Below are 14166 nucleotides of genomic sequence, written 5' to 3'. Positions count from 1 at the left end.
AAAATTCAGATAGCATAATACTGAATGGTTTTTAGTAGAACTGGAAGTTGTAAATGGTTACATGAGACTCATTTAGGAAAATGAACTTGTGTCAATGTCTAGTATGGATAAAAGGAAAAAGAGCAATAAACATGGAAGCCATTGCAGTAGGGTGAATGAAGAAGTTTCAAATAAGTCAGCAGTGAGAAGTGACAGGAAAGAACAAAGAAAAAATGACAATACTCAGTGTACTGTACTCAGTGTACTCAGTGTATGAATGAAGATCAACAAAGAAAGAAGTAAAAAAAGATACCAACATTCTAAGGCTGGGAAACCAGTAGAATGACGGTACCTTGAGTGAAATAAAGAATACATTTAACCGTTCATTTTCCATTTGGCCATTTTCTGTTCTTTTCATAACATTAAACATTAGAAATGAAAGTTCTTCATTGCATAAATGGCAGATACTAGCTTAAGGCACAACAGTAATAATATATGAATATTGTATAACTTTGAGAAAATGGTATAAAATATAAGATAACAAATATTAACTATAGATATAACCAATGCAGATTGTGGTTATTATCATATGATGTATTTATTATGAGTATTATGACAACTGATCTAATAAAAATATTTATTGATGATACTGTCTACACAACAAAAAATAACTTCCTAAAATACCACTGGTACATTAATTACATCAAATCATGACAGGCACCTGGGTGGCTCAGTGGGTTGAGCCTCTGCCTTCAGCTCAGATCATGATCTCAGGGTCCTGGGATTGAGCCCCGCATTGAGCTCCCTGCTCAGCAGGTAGCCTGCTTCCCCCCCCCGCCGCCTCTACCTGCCTCTCTGCCTACTTGTGATCTCTGTCAAATAAATAAACAAAATTTAAAAAAAATTATGGCACTAGATCTTGGTTCTTCAATCCACTAATAAGTATCTTTCATACATATCTATTACATGTAATATTAATTCAACAGAAACATAATTAATGCTTATATATATCTTGGATAATCATGAATTTTAAAAGAATCCTCTCATGTTGGGGCGACTGGGTGGCTCAGTCATTAGGCGTCTGTCTTCGGCTTGGGTCATGATCCCGGGGTCTTGGGATAGAGCCCCACATCAGGCTCCCTGATCAGCCGGAAGCCTGCTTCTCCCTCTCCCACTCCCTGCTTGTGTTCCCTCTCTCACTGTGTCTTTCTCTGTCAAATAAATAAAATCTTTAAAAAAGAAAGAAAGAAAGAATTCTCTAATATTCCAAAGCTACTCTTGAATTATTCTCCTTAGTTATATATATACATATATAGCTATGTAATAAAATTACACATGTAATTAATTACTTACATATAAAATCTCACATATAAAATTCCTCTACTAGAGATGATCTAAGTGGTTTCAGTGCTGATGTTACTTGGAAAGAAGTAAAACCTTTTTCCTTAGCTGAGTAAGATTAGAAATATTAGAAATAACAAAGTGAAGATATGGCAAGACTAATGTATATTCTATAGGCCAAATAGAATGTAATAGACATTAATTTTTTAAATAGTCAAATCAAAAACTGCCAGTATTCTAAAAGTAAGTATCAAGAGCTAAAGGTTTTTTCTGAATAAAGACATTTAGTACATACCTGGTTGATATCATTATTATAAAGGACAATGGAAAGAGACTCAAAGTGAAAGTCAAATTGGAGAGTGACACTTTGGTCCATAGAAAGCTTTGAGTCTGGCAAATCTTGTTCTGACGGTTCAAACATAAGTATGAAAATTAAAAAGCTTTAAGAAGGTACAGTATTTTATACTTATTTAAAAAGCTAAATAATAAGTTATTATTCTAAACATGTATCATACTTTCCAGGATTCTTTAAACCGTATTACAAGACAATTAATTTAAATAGCAATGATGTATTCTATATGTTCAGTACAGGGCAGAATGATGAGGGCAGGCCATCTATATTTTTTAAAGAACAAAAAGAGGGGATCTTATAGAGTATCAAGACAACATTTTTTAAAAAGCCCCCCAGAGTGAGACTGCTCATCACAGTTTACAATTAACACAGCATTTAACTTAAATGGTTATAAGCCAGTGTCAAGAAATTATGAAGTTGGGGGCGCAGAAAAACAAAATACTTTGTCCTTGAACAGACAACTAGACAGTAACCTCTGCTAGTATAGTGCAATTCTCACTATCTTTAATTACCTATACCACCCAACTCATTACCTTGATAAGAACAGAATATAATTCAATAGCAGAGTCAAAGAGAGCTCAAACACAATATGGGGCAGGGAGCTTTTGGAATTCTGAGGTAAAAGAGATTTCAAGAAGTAATTTTGTCCATTCCCTCATTAATGGGCAAAAACTTTTTAGACAGCAAGATTAAGAATAGATACTGCTTTCAACCACTCTTACAAAGTCATTTGATCATCTCTTTTGGGGATTGATTCTATTCTTTGTTCATTTATAGGGAAGTGCTCTTACAAGATGCTGGAAGAGCAAACATTGCATAACTTTAACCACATAAAGGCAGAAGCATTTCCAAGTTGGAAAACACTCGGGTTTTTTTTTTCCTGAAAGTAATTCACATTCCAATTTTCACTGCTTTCATCTGAATTCACAAGTTCTCCCAAGGATCACATTAACCATATAGCCAGAACCAGATACACAAATTGACCACTGTTGAACATAATGAGATCATTAATCACATAAAGCCTGCCTGCTATTTTTATTCCTCTTACATAGCTCCTGTCTAACCATAGCAACAGCCTGCTTATCTAGCATTTATCCATACTATGGCATAAACCCAATCTTGGGAGAAGGTGCTGAGCTCACTGAGCTCATGTCGCACTCATTACTATCCACCTCAAACAAAACCTTTTGTGCACACTGCTCTAGTCATTTATTTTGTGACAGACACATAAAAACTCAAAACACACTGGGCCAAACTATAGGAGAAGCAATATTAATGGTATTATTAATTGGCAGTTTTATCTATTACTTTCTGAAATATTAGCTGATAATCTGAGCATTATAAAAGCAGAGCAGTCTGGGGACATTTATTAAGAAGGACAAGGGGGACTTCACCTCTTGCCAGCCATGGAAATTTTAACCTAATATTTACAAGTCTAATAAAACATATGATGTTCACGTCAATGACTTTAAATGATGAAAAAACAGTAGAAGTATGTTTTACATGACTGTTCTGAGCAAGAAGGATACTTTTACTTTATAAAAGTTATCTTTTAAAAATGAATTTAGAAGGCTCAGTGCTTATAAAAGATTCCATTCTAATAATCTGGAAAATTCCCTTATGTATGTGACTACATCATTCACTGATAAAGCCAGATAAGCAAAGTTGTTTTTATACAGCTTCATTATGAGCCTGCCATCTGAGTAGGATACCAAGATTCTTTTCTATTTTGGGGGGACCTTACTATCCTGCTTGCCTACTTTGCTATTTCTCAAGGTCTACCACCTCGGTGGCTCTTGAATTCAACAAATTCATGTTTTACAAGTAAAGGGCAAACATGCATCCTGCAGACAAAAGGTGGCCTCTCCCCATACAGAAGACAATGAGCATACCTCCTTTCCTTGGGAGCTCCAAGCAGCCCCAGACCCTGTACCAGCCAATTCTCCACAGTAAACACTACTATACTGAATCAGTTCATACCACACTACACTAGACAACTAAAAAGACCACTAAACATAAATATGGCATTAACATTAATTTTTCTCCATGATCAAAGCAAAAATCTTCATCAATTTGTACCTTTGAGGTGGTCAGGCCCACCCAGAACATCTTTTCTTACTCTTACAGCCTCTTGGGTAGACTGTGTAGGGCTTGGCTGTGAAGAAGCTTCTCCAAGATTTTCCAGCAAAATTTTCATTAAAACTGTTAAGTCATCTTCACTGAGAGCAACCTAGAAAGCAATAATAAGTTGTTGTTAATATAAAGGAATAAAAACACAGAATATCATATTCATGTTTTAATTTACAGTTCCTCAAATTCAATGTCCATCTGAACAACAACAAAAAAGAAGTTGGAGCAGTAAATACAGGAGAGAGCTATTTCATCTTATATACTATGAGACACTCCTCATGTGTGTGGACATACTTCTGTCTGAACCCATGCCCAAGGCCCTGCATCCATCATCACTCTTTTTGCCTTGTCTGTTCCTATCTTTCTTGTATGTTCCTGGGCCTGTGTTTCTCTCCACTCTCCCTATCTCCTCATCTCCATTCTGCCTCTCTCTTCTGGCCCAGCAGCAGCTCCACTTCACTTCCATCCAAACTCAGTACAAGAAGAGAGCTGTTCAGTTTCTAACCCCCAGCAAGAAGTAAAAAGATTCTCTCTTGCAATGCAGCTTATTCCCTGTGTTGTGTGTGTATGTATGTATGTATGTATGTATGTGTGTGTGTATATCTATCCATATATATATATATATATATATATATATATATATATAGACATACCTAAGAATAATCAAGAATAATGTCACTTAGAAGAGTAACTAATACATCTATGACTAATTTTTAAAAACCAAAGTACAGAGCAGGAAAGGAATATCTAATTCATCTTTTACCTTTATAAAAGAGGATATGTGACAAGAAAAAAGAAGAGAAAAGAGAGAGAGAAAGATAGAAAGGATGGAAAGAAGAGAGGGAGGGAGGAATATCAACAGCTTTTGAATCAGGCAGCTCTGTATCAACACTGCCACTTACAGGCTCAGCCAAGTTTCTTAGCCTCCTTAACTCAGATTTCTCAATTGATTAATTGATTGATTTAGACAGAGAGAGAGAGAGAGAGATCACAAGTAGGCAGAGAGGCAGGCAGAGAGAGAGAGGGAAGCAGGCTCCATGCTGAGCAGAGAGCCTGATGCAGGTTTTGATCCCAGGACCCTGAGATCATGAACTGAGCGGAAGGCAGAGGCTTAACCCACTGAGCCACCCAGGCACCCCATGGATTCTCAATCTTTAAAAGAGAAATATGAACCACCCGGGTGGCTCTGTTGCTTGAGCATCCAACTCTTAATATCGATTCAGGTTGTGGTCAGAGTCCTGAGATCCAACAAACCTTGCACTGTTCCCCAAATTAGACCCTTATTGACAGAAAACTGCCTGATTGCCAGCCTAAATGAAAACAGGGAGATATTTTAGCATGAGATAATGACCAAGGATTTCTTCTTTGCCCCAAGCCCCAGTCCTAGGAGAAGAGATGTCACTTTAACTCCCTAGAACTTTTTTGTATATTCATTCCCAAGTGTGATATCAACCAAGATATTACAACTGCCTGAAAAGGAGTTAACTTCACCACCTTCTCGGCTTTACTGTGGTTGAAAAGAACAACTGAATCAAATACTTAAACTGACCCTTTAGTAAGTCTGAAGGACAATTTGAGAGACAACCCCACAGTGAAGCTGATCTACCTAAAACAACTCACTGATGTCACCTACCTGATACCCTTTCTTAGCTGCACTCCAGACCCAGGAAAAGTAGACTCATACCAGTGAGGGGGTGTTCTAAGAGGCCTGGATTGCTGACACATTAGGCAGTGGAAACTACCCACTATGGCTATATTCTTGATTAAATAGGGGTCGTTGTAGTTAAAGTGATGATCACACTTTGATGTTAAACTGATGGATTTTTTACTATTTTTCTTGTTTCTTTTGAAATACTTCCAGCATAAAGGAAAAGTAGACAGAATAAAATAATCCTCCCTGGCGTACCTATCATCTCGCTTTGTCAAATCTTACAAGTTGCTATATTTCATTTAGATCTTGTTTCCCCATTATAGACAAGGTTGAAGCCCCATGTTTACTTCTATGAGACCTATTACCTCTATGTTCCTTTTCAGAGAAAGATACTACCCTGAATTACAGAATTATTCTTCCCATGAATGCTTTCTTACACTTACCACCACTGGATTCCCTATAAATAATATATAGCACTGTCCATTATCTTGCTTGTTGTACAATTCAAAATAACATAAAATTGTACTATCATTTTGCAACTCAATTTTTTCCTAAACATTTTTATGTTTAGGATATAGCCATTTTGTTTCAAATAGTTTTAGCTCACTCACATTATCTGCTTTATAATATCCACTGTATGAATATGTCATCGTTTGGTCCACATTCTCCTACTGAGAGGACATACAGGTTTTACTCTTGCTTTCAGCAAACCTATAGCCACATTATCTTTGAAAGCAAGGGGAAAAGGTCCAATACTAGACCTGGGATCTAATCTCTTAACAACAAGGAGGAAGTTAAAAGAGGAGTCACATACTCTGCAAAAGAGAAGTCTTAATGACTACTCTTAATAGACACTCTTCCATATACTGTATCCAATCATAATACACAAAGGACCTTTCATCCCTACAGCAAACTTCAATTTTAACTTCTTCCCTAGAAGAACTTGCTCCTTTGTCCCTTTCTGTTTTATCTAGATCTAACTCTGAAGTAATCACAGGTATTAAAAATAACTAAATTTTTATTTATTATACTCTCTGTTTAGTTACTTTCTCTCCTCCCTTATCCCCTACTGTTTGGCTTAATTGTTCCACTCAAAGACACAAAAGGACCATAGGATTCCTATACCTCCATAACTTTCTTTGACCAGTATTTCTCCCTGTGAGCCAACACATGACCTACTAACTACTCTATTACAAATATTTCTACACTAATATGCTTACCAAATATACATCGTCATCTATTTAAAATGACCACTTTTCTAACTAAAAGAGTGCTTATGTACATTAAAAATACTCCTAAGTAGGGGGTGGGGAATGGGACATCTGGATGTTAAGTGACTGACTCTCGATTTCAGCTTAGGTAATGATCTCAAGGTCATAGGATTAAGCCCCATGTCAGGTTCCATACTCAGCATGGAGTCTGCTTGTCTCTCCCCCTCTCCCAGCTTGTGCTCTCTCTCTCTAATTAAAAAATCTTTTAAAAAATACTCCTAAGGTGTTTTGAATGTGATATCTAAATATTACTTTATACTGTCTTAACATTCAACTGCCTAAAACTTCAATAGAACTTTCCAAAATTACTAATAGTATTTTCAGTAGACTTCAATGGGTTTTATCTCAGACTTATTGCTGGGTTTACCAGATATGTGACTGAAGTGAAATAAAGAAAAGTATGAGAATTAGGATGATCTCATTTTCAGTTAATAAAATATTCTTTCTTCACTTTAAAAAAAAAGATTTATTTATTTGAGAGAGAGAGACAGACAGCAAAGCAGGAGGAGCAGAGGGAGAGAGAAACTCAAGCAGATTCCATACCTGCGCCAAGTGAGGCACTCAATGCAGGACTAGATCTCATAGCCCTGAGATCAGACCTGAGCCAAAACCAACAGCTGGATGCCCAACCAACCACACCACCCAGGAGCCCTGGCTTCATCATTTCTGATGTACGCTAGAATGGCACTGTGGTCAATAATAAAAGCCTACCTAGCAATTTTCATATACTGTATACATACACTTACCAACATAGGTTTTAGTTTTCCTTTTATCTCCATCCCTGGAATTTGCACATACCATGCTGCTGCTAAATTTCGCTGTATGGACAAAAGCATGTTGACTGGTTTTAAAATTTCAATTTCATGTTGTGGCAAGCCAGCCTGCAAAATAGTTCTGAAAGATAAACAAGAATTTATTTTATATTTTTGAAATTTACATTTTAAAATGAAGACTATCATATTGTGTAAGTTTCCAGTTTTCCTAGATACTGAAGGTTGCTATCAGAATTCCTTAACACATGCTTCTTTTCACAAATCAATGCAAATCAGAATAAATCAAGAGCTTTCTAAAATAAAACCTATGTAATGTTGATTTCAAAGATAGAAAATATGATTATTACACTATTTGCTACTTTCACAAAGACTGTTTAAATATTAGCAACTAGGGCAGTGTCATGCAGACAAATGTTAACATCCACCTAAACTTGGAGGACAAAGAAAGTCTACTTAATCCTTAGTTTTGTGTTATTGGTATTTCTCCAAACTCAAAGGGAAAAACTCACCAAACTTACACATTAAACAAACATATGGTAATAGTCATTTTGAGCATGACTGCCAACAACCATTTTTACAATGAAATGAGTATTCTTGTCATTCAACAGACCTAACACTTTCCCATTTGGATTCAATAATCCTTTAGGTATCACATTGAGAATTCCCAAATGTGACAATGTTTGGAAAGGAAAAAAAAAAATCTTAACTTTTATTACATTTTATTACATCTATAGAAAATAGTTATATGCCAAGTGAAAAATAAAAATAAATCTAAAGTAAGTGTTATTTAGTAAATTTTAATTTTATAATAGGAAATTTTTATAAAATGGAGAAAATCACATTATAAATGCCCAATGTAGTAAGACAAAACAGAGATTCTATGAGGTGCACTAGTATTACCACTGACCAAAAACCAATGGTCGTGGTTTTATAATTATGAAAAATAAGGAAAGAGAACCACAGACCACGAGAGTATTTTATCCCTAGCAAAGATTTTATGAGAATTCTATTTCTAGCACTAGTATACAAATGAATTATATAGTTATACCTGGACAACTTCAATTGCGTTAGCTCAATGTTCATCTTGTCAATGACTGGAGGAAGAGAATAATGTTCCATAGGAACTAAGCTAAATTTGTTTTCAACTCTGATTAAACCCAGATCTGCTACAACAGCATTTGGTGATACTGAAGACTGAGGAATGATAATAACTGGAGCTTTCAAGTTAATATCCATCAAAAGGCGGAAACTCTTTTGAGCCAAGTCTTTCATGCTGGAAGCAGCTCTTTCTGCAGCCTGGGCTGTAGCTGAGCTCAAAGCTTCTTTGGCAGTTTGGAAATTGTTCAGGAAGTTCTGTTGGAAGAGACTGATATTTAGATTTCTTTAAAATAAATCAGAACTAACTTTAAAAAGCACTTACTTTGAAAAGCAAAACTAAATAAAATAATTAAAAGATATGCTATTTGTGATTGTATATATGGAGAGTTTAAGTCTAGAAAGATATACTCCGAGATATTAACAACTGTCACTTCTCATGGTTTAGGTAGAAATCCATGACTTACAAGCCTTGAATAATAGTCCCGCAAAGAGGCACAGACAGATTAAAACTCTTTAGCCCATGATAGCCACACCAAAATAATTAAAAGAAAATAATTTTATGGCCTTGTTGATCACAATTATAATCAAAAGTTCTAAATTCCAATACTAGTCCTTCTTGAAAAAAAAAAAAAACTAGATACCTTTAAGGGTATTTCATAAAACACTGAAAATGCCTACATTAATACACCAAAAAAGCACTTTTAAATTATATACCTATGGAAATGTGAAAGAATGGTTAACAATGATAATAAAAAAATTCATTTGGTTATCCATCACGAAAAGGATTTCCTTCACTGTAATATTCTGTTCAGCATCTGAGTGTTCATCACACAGTCCTATTAGTAAATATTTTGACTAAGTTCAAATGTATAGGCAAAAATATTTAGGTCTCAATGAAAAATAAACACATTTAAAAATAAACTTACCAAAAGAGACATGAAGAATTTATGAACATAAACAATTTGGATACAACCCACTTTGAGACTAAGTTTCCCGTCTACTTTAGACATATCAGCATAGGCATTTCCTTCTGTAGCATCTGGATAAAGAGTCATTTGGAACCTAAAAACTTCATCTCCCAAAATAGAGACAGCCTAAAAGTATTAAATTAACTGGTTATTATAAGAAAAAAGCTGCATTATAAACAAGTTTCCTTATTAAAAAATCCTTGATATATGAAGAAGCACCATTTAAATTAAATCCTCAATAAATTGTTAAAAACATTTTACTTAACAAAACTTTTTCCTACTTCTACAAAAATTATTTTAATCAATGGAAATATCAATCACTTAAATGGCCAGACATAACTTACGAATCACCTAGTCTACACATAATGTGAAAGCACATAACCATATTCATGGTCAATCCTTAACAAACTGCCTGACACATAACAACTAATGGATATATAATGAAATGAATAAAGGCATCTCAAACATAAAAATCAAAACTAAGTTTTGGGTTTTTTTTTTTTTTTAAGATTTTATTTGTCAAAGAGAGAGAGTGAGAGAGTGTGCAGGAACAGGAGGGAGGAGCAGTGGGGGAGGGAGCCCGATACAGGACTGGATCCCAGGGACCCTGGGATCATGACCTTAGCCGAAGGCAGACACTTAACCATCTAAGCCACCCAGGCATCCCAAAAGTAAATTTCAATACAGAAATTATTTTTCTGAAAGCATTTTTTGATGTTTATTTTTTAGTTTCTATTAATCTGTACATTCTAATTTTTGTGAAATAATTTTTAAATTTTTGAGGCATAATTTGCATATAATAAAATGCACTCATTTTCTACATAAATACATTGACAAATTTTGACAAATTTACACCACCCATGTAAATACCACCAAAACAAGATATAGAACATCCCATCAGCCCAAAAAGTTCCTATGAGCCCCTCCCCTTCAGCTAATTTCTGACCCTCCCCCCAAACCAGATCCAAACAACAACTGATCTGCTTTCTCTTACTAAATTAGTCTTTCCTAGAGCTTCAGTAAGTGGAATTATAGGATATGTTCTCTTCTGTGTCTTCCTTTTCTCATTAAGTGTTATGTTGAGATTCACTCCCATTACACGTTTCACTATTTTTTTTTCTTTTTTATAGCTGAGTACTATTCTACTGTTTGGATATATCACAGTTTGTTTATCCATTCTTCTCTGGATAGGTATTTGGACTGTTTCAGTTTGGGGTTATAATTAGAAACTTGTTATGAGTGTTCACTTTCAGATTTCCATGGACATATGTCTTCATTTCCTTGGGGAAAGGCACAGGACTGGAATTGTTGAGTTATATGCTAAATATATATTGGGTTCTCTAAGAAGCTTGAAACTATTTTCCAAGGAGATTATATAATTGTACATTGCCACCATAATAAAAATTCCAGTTGCTCCAATCTATGCCAATAGTTGGTATTGTCAATTTTTTTAATGTAGCCATTGAAATGGGTATGTATCTCCTTGTGGCTTTAATTTGCATTTACCTAATGACTAGTGTTTTTTAATATCTTTAATGTGCTTAATGACCATTCATAATCTGTTTGTATGATCTATCTTCTAACACTTTCCCAACTTTTCATGGGATAATGACATCTTATTTTGGAGCATAGCTGGTTTTTCTTTTTCTTTTTTTTTTTTTTTATTGAAGTAGAGCTGACAAAATATTTTGTTTCACATGTACAACATAGTGATTCGATTGGCATACATTGCAAACTACTCACTAGAGTAAATCTAGTTACCACCTATCACCATACAAAGTTCATACAGTATCATTGATTGTATGCCCCATGCTGTACTTTACGTCCCTATGACATATTTATTTTAAAACTGGACGTGTGTACCTTTTGACCCCCTTCACTTATTTCATCTCCCCAATACCTTCTCTTCTGAAAACCAGTATTCTATTTACTATGAGCCTGAGGGTGTTTTTTTTGCTTGGTTTTGTTTTGGTTTTTAGTTTCTGCTTATAAATTAAATCATACCATATTTATCCTTCTCTGACTTCTGTCATTTAACATAATTCCCCCTAGTTCTATCCATATTGTCACAGATGGCAAGATTCCATTCTTTTTTACGGCTGAGTAATATTCTATTTTGTGTGTGTGTGTGTGTGTGTGTGTGTGTGTGTGTGTGTATCAATCACATCTTCTTTATCCATTCATCTACTGATGGACACTTACGGTTGTTTCCACACCTGGGTTATTGTAAATAATGCCACAATAAATACAGAGGTGATGTATCTTTTCAACTTAGTTTTGTTTTGTTTTTTTCAGATAGATACTCAGAAGTGGAATCATTGCTGGATCATATGAAAGTTCTACTGTTAATAAACAACACCTCCATATTGTTTTCCATGGTGGCTATACCAATTTATATTCTCACCAATAGGGCATGAGAGTTCCCTTTTCTCCACATCTACACCAATACTCGTTATTTCTTGTTTATTTGATAAAAGTCATTCTGACAGATGTAAGGTGGTATTTCATTACACTTTTGATTTGCATTTCCCTGGTGATTAGTGATGTTGAGCATCTTTCACATGCCTGTTATCTACCCGTATGTCTTCTTTGCAAAAATGCCTATTTAGGTCCTTTGCTCATTTTTTTAACCAGATTGTTTGGTTTTTTGATTACTGAGTTTGTATGAGTTCTTTACATATTTTAGATAGTAACTGTTTGTCAGATACACAATTTGCAAAATCTTTTCCCGTTCAGTATCTGCTTTTTTGATATGTTGATGGCTTCCTTTGCTATACAGCTTTTTAGTGTTATGTGGTCACATTTTAAAAATTTCGCTTTTGTTGTTCTTGCCTTTGGAGTCAGAGCTAAGAAAACATCTTAGCTAAGACCAATGTCAAGGACCTTGCCATGTATGTTTTCTTCTAGGAGTATTAGATTCAGGTCTTAAATTCAAGTCTTTCATTCATTTTGAATTAAATTGTTTATATGGTATAAAGATAGTAGTCCAGTTTCATGCTTTTATATGTAGCTATCCCATTTTATTGACAGTCTCTTACATGTAGCTGTTCAACACATTTACTGAAAAGACTATCCTTTCCCCATTGTATATTCTTGCCTCCTTTGTTGAAAATTAATTGACCATATGTACATGGGTCTATTTTTGGACTTTCTAGTCTGTTCCACTGATCTATGGGTCTGTTTTAATGCCAATACCATACTGTTTTGATTACTATAGCTTTGCAGAATAGTTTGAAATCAGGGAGTATGAGATCTCTGGCTTTGTTCCTTCTGAAGATCATTTTGGTTGTTTGGAGGTCTTTTGTGTTTTCATACAAATTTTTAGAATTGTTCTAGTTCTACAAAAGATGCCACTGGAATTTTAATATGAATTGCACAGTCTGTAGAATTCTTTGAGTAGTATGGACAATTTAACAATATAAATTTTAGAAGCATGAAATATGTTTCTACTTATCTGTGTCTTCTTCAATTTCTTTCAACAATGTTTTACAGTTTTCAGTGTACAGGTCTTTCACCTACTTGGTTAAATTTATTCCTAGGCATTTTTTCCCCAAGATATTTTGTTCTTTGTGATGCACCTGTAAATGGGATTGTTTTCCTAAATTCTCTGATAGTTCATTAATACTGTATAGAAATGTAACAGATTTTTTATGTTAATTTTGTACCCTGCAACTTTACTGAATTCATTTATTAGCTCTAACAGCTTTTTGGAGTCTCACTTCCCTTGTGGTTTGATGGCTTCCTTTAGCGTTCTACTCATATTTCTTTCTTATTTTCTTTTGTGCATTTACTATAAGTTTCGCTTGGTGGTTACCCTTAGGTTCACATAAAACATCCCATGTAGATAACAGCCTGTTTGGTTGACAGACATTTAAATTTGAATACATTCCCAAACTCCACATTTTTACTGTCCCCCTCCAATATTATATTTTTCATGTCACATTTTATACCTTATACTTTGTATCCATAAAATAATTATTGTAACCATAGCTATTTTTACTACTGTTGTCTATTAACTTTTTTTTAAGATTTTATTTATTTATTTAACAGACAGAGATCACAAGTAGGCAGAGAGAGAGAGGATGGGAGGCTCCCTACTGAGCAGAGAGCCTGATGCAGGGTTTGATCCCAGGACCCTGGGATCATGACCTGAGCCGAAGGAAGAGGCTTTAACCCACTGAGCCAACCAGGCACCCAGTTGTCTGTTAACTTTCATTCTAGCTTTAATTAGTGGTTAATCCACTTTTTACTATATAATTACTTTTTCTAGTAAGATTTCTATGCTCTCTTGTTATTAGTTAGTGCTACTTCTTTTCAGCTGAAAAAAGTCCCTTTAACATTCTTGTAATCCCAATTAATCGTTACAAGTTCTTTAGCTTTGTTTGTCTGAAAAATTTTTTCTCTCTCCTTCTATTCCAAATGATAACCTTGCCAGGTAGAGTATTCTTAGTTGAAAGTTTTTTCCTTTCAGTTCTTTGAATATGTCATGCCATTTTCTGGCTTGGCAAAGTTTTGGCTAAAAATCTGCTGACTGCCTTATGTGGTTTTCCTTGCACTTTAACAAGTTCTTTTTCTCTTGCAGCTTTTAAGATCCTCTTTAATT

The 14166-nt window shown here is 34.8% G+C and overlaps 1 protein-coding gene across 2 annotated transcripts in view; it reads right to left on the bottom strand.

Moving 5' to 3' along the window:
* The window catches only part of VPS13C (vacuolar protein sorting 13 homolog C), a 195290-nt gene that overhangs the window by 65540 nt on the left and 115584 nt on the right, over window positions 1-14166 (bottom strand). For both annotated transcript variants that reach the window (XM_032864804.1, XM_032864805.1), the window contains 5 exons: window positions 9522-9689; window positions 8546-8850; window positions 7471-7618; window positions 3752-3902; window positions 1616-1725 (listed from right to left, as the gene is read on the bottom strand). In XM_032864804.1, coding sequence (XP_032720695.1) covers window positions 1616-1725; window positions 3752-3902; window positions 7471-7618; window positions 8546-8850; window positions 9522-9689 — 882 coding nt within the window. The remainder of the gene's footprint in view (window positions 1-1615; window positions 1726-3751; window positions 3903-7470; window positions 7619-8545; window positions 8851-9521; window positions 9690-14166) is intronic.

Source organism: Lontra canadensis, unplaced genomic scaffold (genome assembly GCF_010015895.1).
Source record: "Lontra canadensis isolate GAN:19392208 unplaced genomic scaffold, GSC_riverotter_1.0 scaffold28, whole genome shotgun sequence".
NCBI lineage: Eukaryota > Metazoa > Chordata > Mammalia > Carnivora > Mustelidae > Lontra > Lontra canadensis.
The sequence above is the reverse complement of the archived record's forward strand: the minus strand, read 5'-3'. Positions and strand labels throughout refer to the sequence as shown.